At 42.5% G+C, this 18,398-nt stretch overlaps 1 protein-coding gene and 1 long non-coding RNA gene across 4 annotated transcripts in view; one reads left to right on the top strand and one right to left on the bottom strand.

Moving 5' to 3' along the window:
* The window catches only part of LOC148127927 (uncharacterized), a 52,005-nt gene extending 50,424 nt beyond the window's left edge, over positions 1-1,581 (bottom strand). Inside the window, exon 1 of the long non-coding RNA XR_015740196.1 lies at positions 1,450-1,581. This is a non-coding gene — a long non-coding RNA (uncharacterized LOC148127927). The remainder of the gene's footprint in view (positions 1-1,449) is intronic.
* Positions 1,582-1,853: 272 nt separating this feature from the next.
* The window catches only part of BMPR2 (bone morphogenetic protein receptor type 2), a 117,675-nt gene continuing 101,130 nt past the window's right edge, over positions 1,854-18,398 (top strand). For 2 of the 3 annotated variants that reach the window (XM_087915867.1, XM_026696760.2), the window contains exon 1: positions 1,880-3,173. In XM_087915867.1, coding sequence (XP_087771993.1) covers positions 3,098-3,173 — 76 coding nt within the window. In that variant the 5' untranslated portion in view covers positions 1,880-3,097. Of the gene's footprint in view, positions 3,174-18,398 lie in introns of all 3 variants that reach the window. The other variant, XM_087915955.1, reaches the window with a different exon arrangement.

Genomic DNA, 18,398 nt, shown 5'->3' with positions numbered 1-18,398 from the left:
AACAGAAAGGGATTTATACAAAATCATAAAAACCAGGCCCTCAAACTTTCCCATGGAAAGAAATTATGGTTCTATGGGACAGGGAAAGCAGTAAAGAAGCAATCTTGGGGGCACAGATAAACCCAAGTAGTTTCAATAGCTCCCAGAGAGACTGCTAATGACTAGATGACTGCAAAAAATATAATCCTTCCATTCCCCCCCCCCCACATATTCTGTCAGAATTAATCCTTTAATTCCTCCCACCATCTACTCAGAACTAATGAAGCTTCTTGGATGAGAAGTGAAATGACTTCTTCCCCATGACAAAAACATAGTCCAGTTGCCTTTTGAAAAAAAAAAAAAACCTTTGATACAGTATTTACTAATAGGAAGTCTTGGTATTATTAGTTATAAGCTGAATGACCATAGATATCTTAAAAAAAATACAAAATAGAAGTGAGAATAACATAAAGGTGGAAAGCTTTGTATCATAAGCAAACTGTGCTGAATATAAATCAAGGCCACCAAGTACAGGGGATGCCATAGCAAACAGGTTCTGCACTTACATAGTTTATAAAAGCTGAGGAATAGTTTGAAACCCATACAACAATCTCTCAAGCTGGATTCCTTTCCAGGCCATTTCAGCAGAAGAAACCAGTAGCTGAAGGTTGTAGTGTGGAGCCTATTTGGACCCTCAACCATGAAAAATCAGGGCAGATACTCTGAAATCTGTCAACTGCTTATCATTCTTTTACAATAACTTGTTAAAAACAAAATCCCTACCATTTTTGTTTTGGGTTTTTTTATCTTTCTTAACCATGGGAGCTATCAGTCTTACCAGGTAGACCACACAGGCAACACAAGCAGATAAGCTAATTATACTCTATTGTAAAACAACATTAACAGAATTTTACAAATCTGAAAGTACAAGCTTCCCACCATCTCTTTTACCGTCTGAGAAACTACTGTAGGGAGGATCCTTTCTGAGCCTCTTGCTATGCCCACTATCCAGTTGCAGGCTAGGTGCCCTCTCTTATCTGAATGTTCCTAGGCAGCATTCCCACCCACCCCTTCACGATCTTTTCCATACATCATTAAAGGCACTTGCCATTTCTTTAATGTTTTTCAGTCTCAGCAATTTTATCTGCAGGTTTCAACTCCCAGAATTCCTTAGCCAGCATGCTGACTAGGAATTCTGGGAGTTGAAATCTGCATATCTGAGAAACACTGCAAAAAGCAAATGCAAAGCTTCCAGGGGTTTTTGTTCACCCAACTCTGCTCACCTTTCTGAACTACAGTAATATTCTGATTATATATATGCACACACACTTATCTTTTTCCCTAAATAAACAGACCGAGAAAAGCTTATCCAGAACTCAACTCGTTACAACAAATCGTTTAAAGGAACTAAGGCTTTACTCCCGACGAGTAAAAATGCGCCCAATTCGAGCATTTATTTTATTTGCTGACCTTGGCTTCGCCAGCCGTAAAGCATTCCCAAGACCACAGGATGGTGGAACGATTCAGCAAATAAAGCAAAATACTGGGCAGCAGTCGCCAGAATTAGAAAGAAGCCTACGTTTCCCCCCCGGCCCACGGAGCTGGACTCGAGCCGCCGTACTAGCAATTCTTGGCAACAGGGCGGTGCAAGGAAGGGCATAGAGAACCTTCTGCCGGGCCCCTCTTCTTCGTCTCTCCTGCAACTCCACAGAAAAGGCCTCGAGCGACGCCGAGATTTGGCCGGCTGAGGGGGTCGCTCTAGCTCGCGCAGGAGAGCCGTCTCTATGCTCGAGGCATCCAGAGGCTGAGTCGGACCGGCGCGTGAGGATCGGAGGGATCCCAGGAAGGGAGGAGTGAGGAAGGAAGAAGGGTGAGCTGGAGCGGAGCAACAGCAGGAGGCTAGGGCGGGGCGGGGCTTCGCGGCGCCCACGGGCCAGGCGCTCAGACGGGCAGTTTAGCAGCGACTCCCCTTTGTGTCTGGACTGAGAAAAGGGGAGCCGTTGCCAGCCAGCCAAGCCCAGCTGCTGGAGGCGGGGAGGCGAGGCGACGTTGAGAACCCCCCTGCACGAAGCCTTCGTGGGCAGGCTCCCTTCAGCCGGAAGGCAGAGGAAGAGCCGGGCAGACGGGCAGCTGACTCCCCGGTGGGGTGGAGGAAACAGGGCAGGGGCGTGAGTGAGTGAAGGTGCATGAGGGTTGAAAGGGTTTGGCCGCCGCGGGAGCGCTTTTGTCACGGGTTCCGTCTCGGCTTCGGGCTGTTGGCGAACCGGGCTCTTGCCAAGGCAGGGAAGAGTGTGGAAGAAGTGGATCTCCCCTTTCCTCTTCCCGGTTGGGCCAAGGAAGGAAAGAAAGTGCATTTTTCCAAGGGCTTCCTAAGAGGAAAGGCCTCTGCGCCGGGACTGCTCGGAGCCAGGAACTGCGAAGCCCTGATTTGCTGCTGCTGCTGCTGCTGCTGCTGCTTCATAGAAACGCCAGGACTGTCAGCCCCTTTCCTTGGTTGGAGTTATTTCCTTTTCCGCGTACTTGCGTGCGTATGGGTGCGCGTGTAAAGCGAAGTGGACGCCGAGTGTGTTAAATTTAATTCGAGGCTGATGACACGTTAATAGGGCAATGGGCCCTTAAAAATCCCTGAAAAGAAGAGGACGACTTACTATTTCCAAGTGACAGGAAATAGCCCTTTCCTAAGAAAGATACAGCACAAAGATTTGGATCCTGTTTTCCATATCTTAAATCTTGGCCTTTAAATCTGTCTACATCTGTCCTTTTGTGGTGACAATCAATTGTTTTTGTGTGTGTACGCCCTTTTCAGATCTGGATATGATTCATTTGAAACCTGAGTGGGGTGGTGACACTCTGAAGACACATGGAAATTAATTTCAATATTACAATAATGACCATCTTAAGAAAAAAAACCTGTGTCGGTTTGAGAAAAAATTATGAGGCCAAGCCCTGAACCATGAAGGCAGATTTGCTTAATGGAGTAAAAGCTCAAACAGCTCATCTTATATTACCATTTTGCCCTTTCAGACTGGATTGTAAACTGAGAAATTAAGACTATTGGAAGACAAGATTTTCTCCTGTCAGCATTTTTTAAACTATACACAGCTGGATTCCTCCAAATATGACTGACTTGCTGCAGCACCTTTTACTGGTGCTCTTGTTCTCCAGTGCCACCTTACAACTCAGCATTGCGGCTGGTAAGTAGCCAGTGGGTGTAACATGTAGCATGTTCTGCAAACAAATTAAATTGGATTACTTGGATTTAAACCAGTGGATTTCTGATAAAGTCTATAGGAATAAATGGTGGATTTGAATAATTTGATTCCGTTCTGTGAATCACATCCACATTCTTTTTTTGCTAAAGGAATGGTGTTTGGCTCAGGACTTTAAAAATGCCTTGGAAATTGTTGTGTTCAAAAGTGTGTACTTGTCTTGCAGTATTTTAGATGAGCAGTCTGTTCATTAAAATGTTTTTATTTTAAAATATCAAGATACATATTTTCAAACAATGTTTCTAAACAAGTGTGATTAAAATTGATTAATTGTGCATAAATCTTTGTTCACAGCCATTGGACATGATTGTGGTTTTTCAGGATAATTAACATAAAAATGTAACAATATATACTCTATGCATATTAAGTGAATCTGTTAATGTCTAGAATGAAATACCAAGAATGATATCTATGTTCTTATAAAGTATCATGTAAGTTTTGACTAGTTTTTGTTGGCATGTGCTTTGTTAATTGCTAACTATATTTTGGGCATTTTAAAAGAAATGTAAATTATCTTCATATATACTTCAGGTGTAATTTTGATTTTGGCATAGGCTGGTCTAGGAGTTATACTCCAAAGTGTTGCATTTTCACTTTTTTAATTCAGTGATTTTATTTCAACTGTTAGAATGCATTACATTATTACAAACATACAAAGTTTTCATTACTATCATAGAAATGACAACCTCGTTTTATTTTCCTCTTACTATTTTAATGGGATATAGGACCATGTTGTATAGGACCAGAGATACTTCTTGGAAAATTTTGCAACAATATGAGAAGGATAATCCTAATGATTTGGTTTAACTGAAAGTTATGTTTTAAGAGTTGTTAGCAACTAATATTGCAAGACTTGGTAAAAATCATATTTTAAAAAAATCATATTTTAATTCGATGGAAATATAAAATAATTAAATATAGACAATTGTTAGCTATATACAATATTGTAATATTAATTGTACTATTAAGCACAGTTGAAATTCTACTTTCGCTAGGTTTTTAAAAATTCTCCTTTTGAAATATACCAAGCTAAAATGATATGGAATGTTTGCTTATGTGGAATATTTTGTGTCATTGGCATTTTAAAGTTGATGCCCACTATTCCTATCTCTGCTAATTCTATAAGTTTTTTTTGGTAAAAACTGGATTAGTGGTAAGATTTGTTTTTGTGATTTCTGTACTAAATGAACAGATAGGATATCCTTGATCTGTTACATATAATGGAAAAAGGGGTAATATCAACTGTTTTAACAATTTACTGTTTTGAGCTGCCACCATCTATTGATATATATTTTTAAGCTCTGAGTTGGGAAATTTCCAAGAGATTCTTACACAGATACAAGTACTTTCTTTTGAAACTTAGCCAAAACCACCATTCAGAATTGACTTTCTACAGAGTAGTTTTAATATGTGTAAGTTCACAATTTCTAATACTGAATAATCAATATAGTTTTACAATATCTGAAAATATTGACAGAAGTAATGTAAACAAATTAATTTTTAATTTCAAAATATATTTTTAAAACACTACTGTGTTGTTTTTACTGTCAGATTGTTTCTAATTCTCAAGTTCACCATATGATAAAAAAAGGAGAATGGGATTGAGGATTTCAATGTGAGTAAAGTTTAGGCAAAATTTCTTAATTTTCTCAAATTCTTTATGTTCTAAGATGCTTAGAATGCTTAAATGTAATGCAGTCTTGATGTTGGAATGTTGATAATCAACTGGAGTAAAAAGGGGTCAAAAATATTGATCTTTAAGATTAGCTAATTGAATGCTCACACATCCTATGCTTTCTTTTTACTGCTTTGTTGAAATTCATAGAAGAAAAAGGCTGATGAAGTGGCCCTGTGATTTGACTAACCTATCTACTTAAAGAAAACCTTTAAAGTTAATGTGCTTTAACATATATTTACATGAATAACATCTGAATTCCTCTGGCCTTATTCTCTTTTACCCAGATGTATTTGATGGAAGATTTAGTTCTTGAAATTTAGCTTTCTGACTTACTGAATCACATAAATCAATGCAGATGGGTATGTTCTATATCACATTTAAGAAAAATGTATGTATTAGTCAGATTTAGGCTTAGGTTTATAATCTATGTTCACAAATATTTCTACTTAGGATAATGTAAGTAGATATTTTAAATGTGTTAATATATTTGCCAAATATAGGTGTTTATATATTTTACATTTCAGGAGCCAGAAATTAAAAAACTGAAAAGTTATTAATTGAATTAAATCTTCAAACTAGAATTCTTGTAAAATACTATTATTTCTCAACTCCAGGCAACCATAAACATTTACTGTACTATGTATTTCGTGCACTCATTATTTCCTGCACATATTTTCATATTAATACATTTTGCATTTAAAGAATAACACTGGTTATCTTTTAAATTGGGAATACCGTATATACTCAAGTATAAGCCGAGTTTTTCAGCACATTTTTTGTGCTGAAAAAAACCCCCTCGGCTTATACTCGAGTGAGAGTCCCTCTGAAAAAAAAAAAATGGTGTGGAGCTCCGGAGCTGGGCAGCCGTTTCCCTGCTTCCGTGTTTCCTTTGCAACTTGTAAGCATGGGGGTAATCAGAAGCAGGAAAGTTCTTGCATGAGGATATATGTTTTTTTCTTTTTTTAACTGTTTTTAGGGAGGGGGGAAAGACCCACCGTCATGTGAGAATGCTCATACACGAAATCTATCCGCCTGAAAATAAGTGTGTGTGGGGGTGTGTGTTTTAACAGAGGGAAGACATAGGGAGAAGGCAAAAGCGACGGAAGATCCTTCAGGGGAAACTGAGGGGGAGACTCACCCTAGGTCCAGATGAGCCCCCTTCCCCGCCCCTAAGGAAGCAGAGGCAGCCAGCAAGGGCAGGCAAGCCCCGCTTCTCAGACTCCATCCGTCCTCACTCCCACCCACCCACCCACCCAAAGCCACGAAGTCCCCCAATTGCGCAGGCCAGAATCACCCTCCACTCAGGGGGCAGCAATGACGCCCGGTGTTTCCTGAGACAAGAAGCTCTGCCATGCAATGAAAGCGCCCTGGCTCTAGGCTCAGAAAACAACGCGAGCCGAGGTGGCTTCGTTCCCTCAGCCCCAGCTGCTTTCAGTCCGCTTGGGAGGAGGAGGAGGAGGAGGTGGCGGCAGCGGCTTGCGTTGTTTTCTGAGCTCTAGGCGTGGCTTCGGCTCCGCTCGGCTTCGTTTTCTCAGCCCCAGCTGCTTTCAGTCCGCTTGGGGGAGGAGGAGGTGGTGGCGGCTCGCATTGTTTTCTGAGCTCTAGGCTTGCGATCTCAGAAAACAACGCGAGCCAGTGCTTCGTTCCTCAGCCCCAGCTGCTTTCAGTCCGCTCGGGAGGAGGGGAGGAGGTGGTGGCAGCAGCTCACGTTGTTTTCTGAGCTCTATGGGCTCAGAAAACAATGCGAGCCGCCGCCACCACCACCTCCTCCCGAGCGGACTGAAAGCAGCTGGGGCTGAGGAAACGAAGCCACCTTCTCGCGTTGTTTTCTGAGCCTAGAGCCAGGGCGCTTTCATTGCACGGTGGAGCTTCTTGTCTCAGGAAACACCGGGCATTGCTGCCCCCTGAGGGGAGGGCGATTCTGGCCTGTGCAATTGGGGGACTTTGTGGCTTTGGGTGGGTGGGTGGGAGTGAGGACGGATGGAGTCTGCAAAGTGGGGCTTGCCTGCCCTTGCTGGCTGCCTCTGCTTCCTTAGGGGCGGGGAAGGGGGCTCATCTGGACCAAGGGTGAGTCTCCCCCTCAGTTTCCCCTGAAGGATCTTCCGTCGCTTTTGCCTTCTTATGTCTTCCCTCTGTTAAAATCCCCCCCCACACACACACACACTTATTTTCAGGCGGATAGATTTCGTGTATGAGCATTCTTACATGACGGTGGGTCTTCCCCCCCCAAAAAAACAGTTAAATAAAGAAAAAACAATATATCCTTATGCAAGAACTTTTCTGCTTCCGATTACCCCCATGCTTACAAGTTGCAAAGGAAAAACGGAAGCAGGGAAGCAGCTGCCCAGCTCCGGAGCTCCACACCATTTTTTTTTTCAGAGGGAATCTCACGAGTATAAGCCGAGGGGTTTTTTTTCAGCACAAAAAATGTGCTGAAAAACTCGGCTTATACTCGAGTTAATAAGTTTTCCCAGTTTTTTGTGGCAAAATTAGGTGCCTTGGCTTATATTCGGGTCGACTTATACTCGAGTATATACGGTATGTACTGCGTAAGTCAAGAACATTTGTGTTTTCTGTGGCATCTTTGATTTAGAAAAAAGGTGAAAGTAATTTTTTTCATCAACTCTGAACTTGAAACCAAGAAGTAGCTTTTGTATGAATACTAATCTAGCAATTTTTTTCATAATACATACATTTAAAGTGATGTAACCTTTGTTTCTGGTAGCTTATCTTTTGGGTGCATGATATATATTAAAATGTAATGCATCCAGTGGTCGAGTAAAATCTAAATTTTAGGTACTTTTCTAAGTATTTGAGGAAAGAAAAACCATAAGTTTATATATTGAAATGAAAATCAGTGTGGGTCTGGAACATTCAGAATGGATATAACCAGGAGGAGAACAAATCAGACCTCTGAGTATTTTTTTCCCCAAAACAAATTTTGAAGTTTTGAATATTGCAGTTACAGGATAATAGTCAGATTTTAAACACAGATAGTTCTTGACTTATGGTTGGTCACTTAGTGATTGAAGTTATGACAGACTTCCCCAGAGCTACTTATGACCGGGTTTCAAAGTTAAACACAAACACACTGCAGTGCTGTGTCCACATTTTGGGTGATTAACAACTGGACTGCATTTGCAGCCATTTGTAGGATCCCATGGTCACATGATTGATTTTCAGCATTTTTTGCCAGTTTCTGGTCTTCTATTTTTTGGCAATAACCCTAATTGGTTATAGTTGGCTCATTTAACAACTGCTACATTTGCTTAATGACTGCTGCTAAAATGGTTGAAAATCAGGCAGAGTCACTTGGTAAACCACTTAATACCTGTCATGACTTATTCCAAGCTCAATTACAGTCATTAATCAAGGACTACCTTTAAATGAAAGACCCATTGACTCTTCACTAAATTTTTCTAGACAGCATATTTTTGATGCATGTGCAAATTTATCAAATATGGATCTTGGGATCTTTAGACTAAGAGTGACTGGTCCAAGGTCACTAAGCAGGATTGCCTACAATGGGACTAGAACCCACTATCCCCCAGGTTCTAGCCTGACACTTTAATCACTACACCAAAATGGCTCTCATATGATACATACCAATGATTTATGACAGACAGTTCATTTGTTTAAAAATTCTATAATTATTTTCATAGTCATTGGCTAACATTATGTAAATAACAAATCTAAGTGAGTTCACACCTCATTTTCCTATCTGTTTAGATGCTGCTTAGGAAGCTTTGGTTTCTATTTCTGACTGTGATTGTTGTTTCATCTGAACTATTAAACACCAGCCAACTTCAATTGGTAGTCTATAGAGCTGTTTTGATTAGCCATAATTAAGGTTAATCACAGTTAAGATGGATGCAGAAGCTTCTGGTTTCCTTGTGACTGTAATGTGGGAAACTGTCTGATGCTTATATAGAATTGTCATGTTAATGTATCATTTATTGTAAAATCTTTCCCTCCCTTATTCTTAAATGTTTCCATGCACTTTTAACTGACTTCTTATTTAAAAATTGTTCTCTGACTTTCCATTTGATAGCTGCATGATAGTTGATAGAGAAAATAGTTTTACGAAACAGTTGTAAGTGTAAAAAATGGTCATAAATCACTTTTCTCAGTGCTGTTGTAACTTTGTAGTGCTTACCTACCCATATTTCATAGCGCCCATCCACTTGCCTGTACTCTGTAGCACCTTCCTGCTACTCCTCCATTGCATTCGCTTGTGTGCCAGCCTGCTTGTCTGGGACACTTTTCAATGATGTGCTTCTGGATCTCTGCCATTTCCCATGTCATGGTCATGTAGGTCCTCATTAAACAAGCTGTGCCATCCATGGCAACAAGGATTGCTAGGTTTGCTGTTGCTAAGTCATCATGCTGTATAACTGCATTGCTTAGCAATGGAAATTCCAGTAGCTGTCCTAATCTGAGAACTACTGCCATGAAAACTCCATTTGTAAAATCTATATATATAAAAGTGAAATACCACCCAAGTATCATCATCAAAATCTCCAGAACTGTAAAGCCTACAAACTTGAAATTTGGCACGTATGTTCCTCTTGGTTTCTAGGTGCTCACTAAGAAATGATTTTTCGAAATGACCAGAGAATTAGTATTTCGTATATTATTAACATGATCTGATGTTAAGGAGCTCTACTCCCCCTCCCCACCTGAAAAGAAATCTGTTCCAAATGCAAAACACAAGCAGAGGAGAGGAGTTTCAGTTTCAATTTCACAGCACCAAGCAGCTTTAGTACAGAATAGTTGAATTAAGCCACGCCCAGGCTCCTTGCTGTTTCTTTGCTCACGCAACAAGTATTCTTTCAGTTTCCAAACAACCCTCAACTGTCTCATATACTGACAGGACGCTAGCCAGCTGAATACCGATGAATGCTGGTAGGCAGAGGCAGAATTTCCCCCCCTTATTTTCCTCCCCCAAAACTAAGCCCAACCACATAGTTTCGTAGCAAAGCACAGGTATCGAAGTAGTGTTTCATATAATTTTTCATTTTCCTTTATCTTAATTTGTAGATTCGGTTACTATAGCAATGAACGCACAGTTGAAAGATCAAATGATAAGATTGGGATAAGATCATCATGGAGAAAATCCATCTCATTTTTGTCAGCATTTTCCCTGTTCTTATATAGTTTTAAGCCAAATGCTCTAGTATAACTTACTTATCCAGATAATATTTAGAGTAATTGCTGCAGATATTCTAACAACTGGTATTTTTGCTGCAAGCTAAGTAACATATATCTTGGAAGAGTTTGAAAGAATGTAATATAGTAAGCTTTCCATTTTAGTAGGCCTACTTTCTCATCTAATTAGAATTTTGTCTCCCCAACTAGATAAATTCTTTTAAACCCAGAGAAGGAAATAGTGACTTACTTGTTTTTTTTTCTATTGTTTTTCCAGAAGAGCAAACAATAAGAAGATAAACAATTATTTTTCAATCAGAAGCATAATCTGAATTACAGAATCCACAAAGTAAAATAATACCACCAATCAATTTCAATCAGTTGATTCTCTAGATTACTAGAGAGGTTGGAGTTGGAGTTGATTCTGTTTTTCCAGTTAAGAACTATTAAATGGATCCTGAATTTTCATTGTATTGTTATGATCACCTCCTTCTTCTATTTTTGCTATTCAGCAATTCTATTGCTTTAGATTACTCTTAAATGTATAATATTGTCAGTCCTCTCCTACTCTGTTCCCATAATACAGTCATAGTAGTACAGTCGGGTTTTAGCAGTTGCCATGATTAACTTCTGACTGGAAATACTGCAAGACAGTTCTGTACCATTGACATTCGAGGTGCAAAGTGGTATGTTTCCCATGAGCAAAAATTCTCTTGTTCCAGTTTCTCAGCTGGCCTCACTCCCATTTGAAATCAAGTCACCATGGTGTTTAAGCCATCAGTAGAGTGTCTGCTTTTGAATTGAATTACCATTTTCCCCTGCCAATGTGAAAGCAAAGTAACAATGAGGGGGAGCAATAAGGCATTAACAAAAAGTAGAATATTTTCACTCAGCTGTTGATTAGCTGGATGGAATGCTAATTAGTTCGTGAAGATTATTGAGCTGTATGAGATGAAACCAGTGAAAACACTTGCAAGACAGCCCAAAAATATAGTTGGCCCTAGAACACTGCCTTGGGGGACACCACTATTGACAGGTACAGAATTTGATAAGACACTCCCAATTTTGACCATTTGTTGTCTGACAGGAATGCTTCTATCCAGTTATGCAGTTGTCCAGAGATACCATAAGATTTTAGTTTTAGGAGTAGTTTGTCGTGTACCACTGAATCAAAGGCTTTACAGAAGTCTATGTAGATTGCGTCTATTGCTTTGCCCTGATCGAGTTGTGTAGTCCATATGTTTTTGCAGTGTAAGAGTTTCAGATTACAGGATAGTTTTTTCCTGAAACCAAATTGTTTATTGGAGAGTAGGTTGTTTGTCTCTAAGTGGAGGATAATGGATTGGTTTAATAATTGATTCCATGACTTTACAGGTGACGCAGCATAAGGAGATTGGTCTGTAATTTTCAACTAGGGTGGGGTCTCCCTTTTTGAAGATGGGTATGACCGTGGCTTGTGACCATAGGTTAGGCAAGGAGCTGGTCCTGAAAGATTTTTCAAAGATTATGCTTAGAGGTTCTGCTATGGCAGTGGATAGCTTTTTTTAAGAAGTAGGCACATATTCTGTACGGCCCAATAGATATGTATTAGATCATTGTAGTTTTCTGTGGTTTGGCTAGGAAATACTGGGCATGATCCATTGCTGTTTACAAATACTGAGCCGAAGAATGTGTTAAAGGTGTTGGCTTTAATGGTGTCGTCATTGCAGTCTTTACCATTAGGTCCTATCAGGGGTGGGATGGACCTTGAGTCTTTTAGTTTGTTGTTTACAAAATTGTAAAAATTGCTTGTTAGATTTTTTTTTTTTTAGCATTAAACTAGACTGAAACCCTACAACATTTCTTTCTGTTTTGATTTTTGCACTGGGAGGATTTACGACTCTGAAACAGATTTTTATTCAAAATGTGTTATAATATTTATTGAATAAAATAATTGAAACTAGTTGCTAGTACTTCTGGAACAACATGCAGTGCTAAAATAGAAAACTGTAAATATATTTAGACTTAATTAACACACATATAATTGAAGATGGCATAAGTGCATTCTAATTTTAATTGAATTTATGGAAATAAATTTAGTACCATATTCTCAGTATTTACCTCTTGATATCAGGAAAGGATATGTTTACTGAAATTCTAAGAACAAAATATTGTTGCCAGAAGGTTAAACTTTGCATCATTTTCTCTCTTTACGTTTCATTTTTGGCTGTTATTCATGCACTCTGTACCCTTTTCTTATTTGCTACCAGAATGATTTGGTTTCATTTGTGTGACAAAAAACATTGTTCGCAAACAATCATTTGATTATTTTTTTTATCTATCAGCAAAACCAAAAATAAGTAATTTACATTTATGCAGTGATAATCACTATTTCACATGTCTTTTATTCACATGTCTATTTGAACTTTATTAAATTTTAGTTGAATCTTAGTCCTTCCTTTCCTAGTTCCTGCATGAAGTAAGGGAGATGGAAATGGAAATATGCAGGAACCATTACCTAGGCAAGAGACACTGAATCATTTTTAAAGTTCAGAACAAAAGATAATATTGGCTCAGGCAAACACCTCCCTAATTCTTTAAAATAGGACAAAGGGGGGGAGGAGATTCAGCACAAACCGACTCACTTTTTATAGCCAATCTCAAAAAGGTAGTTTTACCCTTCCCTGTATCTGGAGTTGATTTTCTGCTGTCGTCTATCTCAGTGGTCGCCAACCATTGGTCCGCCGCCCACTTGTGGTCTGTGAGAAAATTTTGGTGGTCCGCAGAGAAATGTCCCTCCCAAAGCACCCCCAAAAGCAATTAATCCAGGCTACATGGGAACAGAAGACTGCGCCGCCCACATGGCCTGCCCAATGCTGGCCTCCACCCTTCGCAAATATTACCTTCAGTAGAACCACACAAGCTGGAACTGGAAGGTAAGACCAAAGGCAGGGGAGGGAAATCCGCCCTGGGGTGGCTTGCTAACGTTGGTGGGAAAGTCAGTCCCATATTCCAGAGCTGCAGTAAGGACTGGCCCTTTGATCACCCCAGAGCAGCTCTTCCACCCGGGTGCGCTGGCCTGCCATTGAGGAACTGCTCTGGGATGACCAAAGAGCCAGTCTTGACTACTATAGCTCTGGAATATAGAACCGGCCCGTGGTGGGACTGGAAATCTCCATAGGGGGTGGCATGTGCAATGTATAAATTTGCAGGTGGTGCAAAGTGCAAAAAAGAGCACAACCCTCGCTGGCCAGAAGAGTAATGTGCTGTTGCGGGGGGGGGGGGGTCGCAGTGCAAATGGGCAAAGCGGCAGTGGAGAAAGCAGAATGCTAATCCGCGCAAATGTGAGTAGCATTTGTTCTCCAATCTCCAGGTTAGAGGTGCGACATTCAAACGTGGCCAGTAGCAGCCCCTTGCGGCTTCCTCACTGCCTTTGGAGCCAATTTCGAAGGCTGGGAGAAAACTAGAGGAGGCGGGGCTCACTGTCCTCCAAATTGATTCCCAGCCAGCCTGGGGCAGCATTCAAATGAGGGGAGGGGAGGAAGGGGAGGCTTATAATTATAAGCCTCCCCTTCCTCCCCTCCCCTCGTTTGAAGCCTCCGAAGCAGTGGTGAAATTCGACCACCTCGCACCAGGTGGTAGGGATGGTTCAGTTCACTGAACTGAACAATCACCCCTGGTTGGCCCCACCCATGCCTGCCTGGTCGCACCCATGTTGGCAATGGGTGATACCGGTGGCGGGGGGAGAGAGAGAGAGAACAAAGCAAAAAGCCCGGCAAAGTTGACACGCCAAATGTGCCAAAGGTCTCAATCCAGGAGAGAAAAACCTCTCGCCACCCTTTTCCTTGGCAGCCCTTCTCTAACCTGGGGATCTTCAGGATTTGGGGAGGGGGATGAGGGTTGTGTGTGAAGGACTGCAACTTTTGATGAGTTTCTCCCTTCTTTTCCGCAACTCGGCAGCACGAGTCGGCCACTTCTCCAAGTGCCGGTGGAATCAATGAAGCTCGCCCCATGGGGCAAGTTCCTTAGGAATTTCCCCCTCTTCTTTTCACTCCCCAGACGGCTGAGGAGGCGCTCAAAACAACCTGGATCTTTTCCCATCTTATTTTGCTCTTTTGGCTTGCCTTCTGCAGCAAGTCAAGACAACCAGCCATGTCAGATTCCACAACCTTTCCCACCCCCCAGTCCCAGGAACAGAGGGAGAGAGATGAGAGAAAGAGAGAAATGAGAGAGAGAGAACAACAAGGGCAAAGAAGTGATGCCCGCCCACCCAGTCATAGGACCACCAAGCCATTTTTATATTAAAAAGTATATTAAAATATATATATATTCATATGTATTTAGATATTAAAAATTAATTTTAATATTAAATTTATATTTAATATAAAAATAAATTTTTATATTAAATATATTATTATTTAACAGATAGATTGAACAGATGATCAGAGTTGGAAGGGACCTTGTAGATCATCTAGTCCAGCCCACCGCCCAAGCAGGAGACCCTACACCATTTCTGACAAATGGCAGTCCAGTCTCTTCTTGAAAGTCTCAAGTGATGGCGCTCCCACAACTTCTGAGGGCAAGCTGTTCCATTGGTTGATTGTTCTCACTGTCAGAAAGTTTCTGCTTATTTCCAGGTTAAATCTCTCCTTGTTCAGTTTCCATCCATTATTCCTTGTCTGGCCTACAGGCGCTTTAGAAAATCCAAGAAGCAGTTTCTGTCTAGGTCTGTGTAAGAGCCAAATTTCCACATCTCTCTAGGGCCAAGACTGAGTCAAAAACTGGGACTCAGACAGGCGAAGGAGGTGTGGCCGGAACTTTGACAGACTCAGGCTCTGGGCAGAAAGGCAAATGTCAACCCATTCTTGGATTCTGTACTCAGCACACTGGAGAAATGGAGGAATCATTAAGTAGGCAAAAGGGGCTGAAATATTTTTTAAGTCCAGAACAAGAGGATTTTAAGTCCAGAACAAGAAGTTGTTACACAAATGAGGTCAGCTTCATTAGATAGACCAGGGGTTGCCAACCTTTTGGACCTCAGAGACCACCAAACTCATAATTTTAAATCCTGAGGACCACTAATACGAGTTTAAAAAAATAGAAGAAGATAAGAAGATAGGCTCAAGATCCAGATGGATCTTGACAGACTAGAACACTGGGCCAAAATGAAATTCAACGTAGAGAAAAGTAAAGTCCTACACTTAGGCAAGAAAAACCAAAAGTACACATATAGACTGGGTGAAACCAGGTTTAATAGCAGTAACTGTGAGAGGGATCTTGGAGTCTTAGTGGACAACCAGCTAAATATGAGCCAGCAGTGTGCAGCAGCAGCCAAAAAAGCTAATGAAATCCTAAGTTGTATTAACAGAGGGATACAATCAAGATCAAGGGAAATACTAATACTAAAGCCTTAATAAGACTACACCTAGAGTACTGCATCCAGTTTTGTTCATCACATTATAAAAAAGATGTTGAGACTCTAGAAAAAATACAGAGAAGAGCAATCAAGATGATTAGGGGACCGGAGGCTAAAACATACAATGAACGGTTGCAGGAACTGGGCTTGGCTAGTCTAGGAAAGAGAAGGACCAGGGGAGACATGATAGCAGTCTTCCAATATTTGAGGGGCTGCCACAGACAGGAGGGGGTCAAGCTATTCTCTACACTAGGTTACCAGAACTGCACTTCTGTTCGCAAAGACAGTGAAACAGTTGGGAAATCAGCTTCCAGCTGGCTCCCCAAGACCATATGGTTTAGCCATCCGCCCCAACTGGACTGCTATAATGATTGCGCCTTGGCTGGTTCCCCTGGTCGGTCTGGCATAGCCACCTCGCACCTATGGGCTCCCTAGCTGCTAGTGAGTGCGCTGGCTCCACCCGTCTGTCCAGCATAGCCTCCACCACCCTTAAAACCCTCAGTCGATCCGCATACAGCGGCAAGTGATCAGTCACTACTCAGTTGATTCCAGGGCATACCCCGCGGTGACAAACAAAAGGAAGCCATGGCAGCAGTGTTCCATTCAGGAACAAGCCTGCCTGTCAAAGGGGCTGGAGATTTAAAATGGTGGAACGCAATATGACAGGAGACAATGGGGAAGATCAACATTCCCCAGTACAGTTCAAGCCTGCCAAGAAACGCCCCATAAAAGCCAAATCAGCCATCAAAGGAGTGGCCGACAAGACAAGGGCTAAAGCCCTTTATTCCAAAAAGGCCTCCAAGGGCAACAAAAAATATGCCAGAAAGTGGCAAAAGGCACTGGAGAAGAACATCTCGCAGAACAGGGGATGCAACCAAATTCCTCTTAGGGAGGACCTGTCATTTCCTGCTCTTTGCAGGCTGAACCGTTGGTTCTTTCAAATGATGTTATGCAACAGGCGTGGTTGCCAGATGGTGCCAGAGAGCAGTCCCCTCAGCTGCCTATTCCATCAGGCAGCAATGAGGATTTTTTTTTTGCTCCTTTTTCCTGCCAAGCAAAAGCAGAGCCACCCTCTACAGGCAGAGTCTCTGCTCCTGAGGCCACCTTCACTCCCACCTGATTCTGGATCCCCTTGCACTTGCAGGGCTCTTTTGTCCAGCCCTCTTCAAATTCCTCCTGTATAAAGCCAAAACCATGGCTCACATGGGAGTGGAGTTGAACACATCAGCAGCAGCCTTGGGCATACAAGAACCAAGTGAGCGACTATTTTCTGAACCAACTGCAGAACAGGAGGAGATTCCCTCACCCAAGCTGTTCCTAGATGAAGTCCAGAGGCAATGGGCTCAAACAGGATCATATCCCACTCAGTTTTATAACAGTTTTATAATGTAGGCCCGGACCTCACTGAGGCACTCCAGTTACCAACAATGGATGGACCTGTAGCGACCTTAGCTTCCTCCACCATCCTAACAACAGTGACATAGCCTGAAGATGGAGGATAAAAAGGCAGAGCTGATCTTCCGCAAGACACATCAGGCGGTGGCCTGGCCAGTCAAGGCAGCCAGATGCAAGCGAGAGTGTCACCCAAGGACAGCAGCAAGCTGGTAGCAGCAACTGAATTTTCGGCCGACACTACCTTGAATGCATCTAAGTTCACCTCCAGGGCCATTGCCTTGTCAGTAACATCCTGCCGTCTGCTGTGGCTTCACCACTGACAGATGGACATAAGGTCTAAATGGAAACTAGCCTCTGTTCCCTTTAGGGGTAGCAAGCTATTTGGAGACGCCCTGGAGCCCATTCTTGTGGAAAATAAGCACAGGAGGAAGGTCCTACCTTCCATGTGCAGGTGAGCGGACCGCCATCCCTTGCCTTACTTTTGTAGACCGTCCTTTTGGTCTACAGACACTAGATTTGATACCCCTCAATATCAGAGGACCTATGTTAGTGCTCCATTCAAAATCCAAGAAAGACACCCTTAGACTCCATTGTTATAGAGAAAAGGACTTTTACTGGAAATCAAGTGGTAGTAACATCAAAAGAATTTGAGATCTGAGAATATAGGCGAAAATCACATATACAAAGTTGGGGCAGTGTTTCCACCCACAATAGTTCAAACAGTCTATCCAATCTGAGATGTGTATAATGTCACGTAGGGCATCTTCAGATGGTGATGCAGACATCTGGCCGTTGACCTTGGCCTGGTTAGATAAAATGCTGCAGCTGTACAGTAAGCATAGACAATAAAGTTTTCCCCAAGTTTTACAGTTCATTCTCTAAAGCAGTGGTTCCCAAAGTGGGTGGTACCAACCCCTGGGGGGCAATGGGATGTTTTAGGGGGGCAGTAAGAGGCAAGGGGACTGGCAGGAGGGCGCTAAGAGGTGGCAGGGGGGCGTTCAAGGTGCCAGCCCTGCAGGCTCACTGACTGCCAGCCATGCAGCCCATTGACTGTTTCATCACTCCGTAGCTGGCGCCTCAAATGCAGAACCCGCATGCGGTGAGCCTTGCCAAGCCTGGGGGAGGGGAGGTGGGAGGTGGTAGAAAGAGGGCACCTTAGCTTGCAGGCTGCCCTCTGGTGGAAGCGGTGGAGGCACGCCAGAAGGCCCGAAAGCAAAACCCTCCCAAGGCGCGCAGTGGAAGGGGTGGGTGGTCCGGTGTTAGGGCCCCCTTCCCTGGAGGAGAACTTGCTTGTGCGCAGGATGCGGGTGGATGCAGCTGTGGCTCTCCAAGGCGCGTGGCTCAGTTCGGCTCTACATGGCCATCCTGGACCTAGAACCTAGCCTCCCTCTGCAGCCCGGTTCTTCCGACTGAGTCCTGCGCTTGCTTGCTTGCTTAGTTTCCAAGCGATTGTTCCCTCTGCCTCCGCCAGTCTGGGCTGCTTCCGCATTCCTTCCTCCTCCCGGGTGGAGCATAAAGATGGGCAAAATGCTTA

This window comes from Pseudonaja textilis, chromosome 1, assembly GCF_049901715.1.
Source record: "Pseudonaja textilis isolate UNSWEBS1 chromosome 1, rPseTex1.2, whole genome shotgun sequence".
NCBI lineage: Eukaryota > Metazoa > Chordata > Lepidosauria > Squamata > Elapidae > Pseudonaja > Pseudonaja textilis.
Note: the sequence above shows the minus strand (reverse complement) of the source record. Positions and strands in the feature narration are given on the sequence as shown.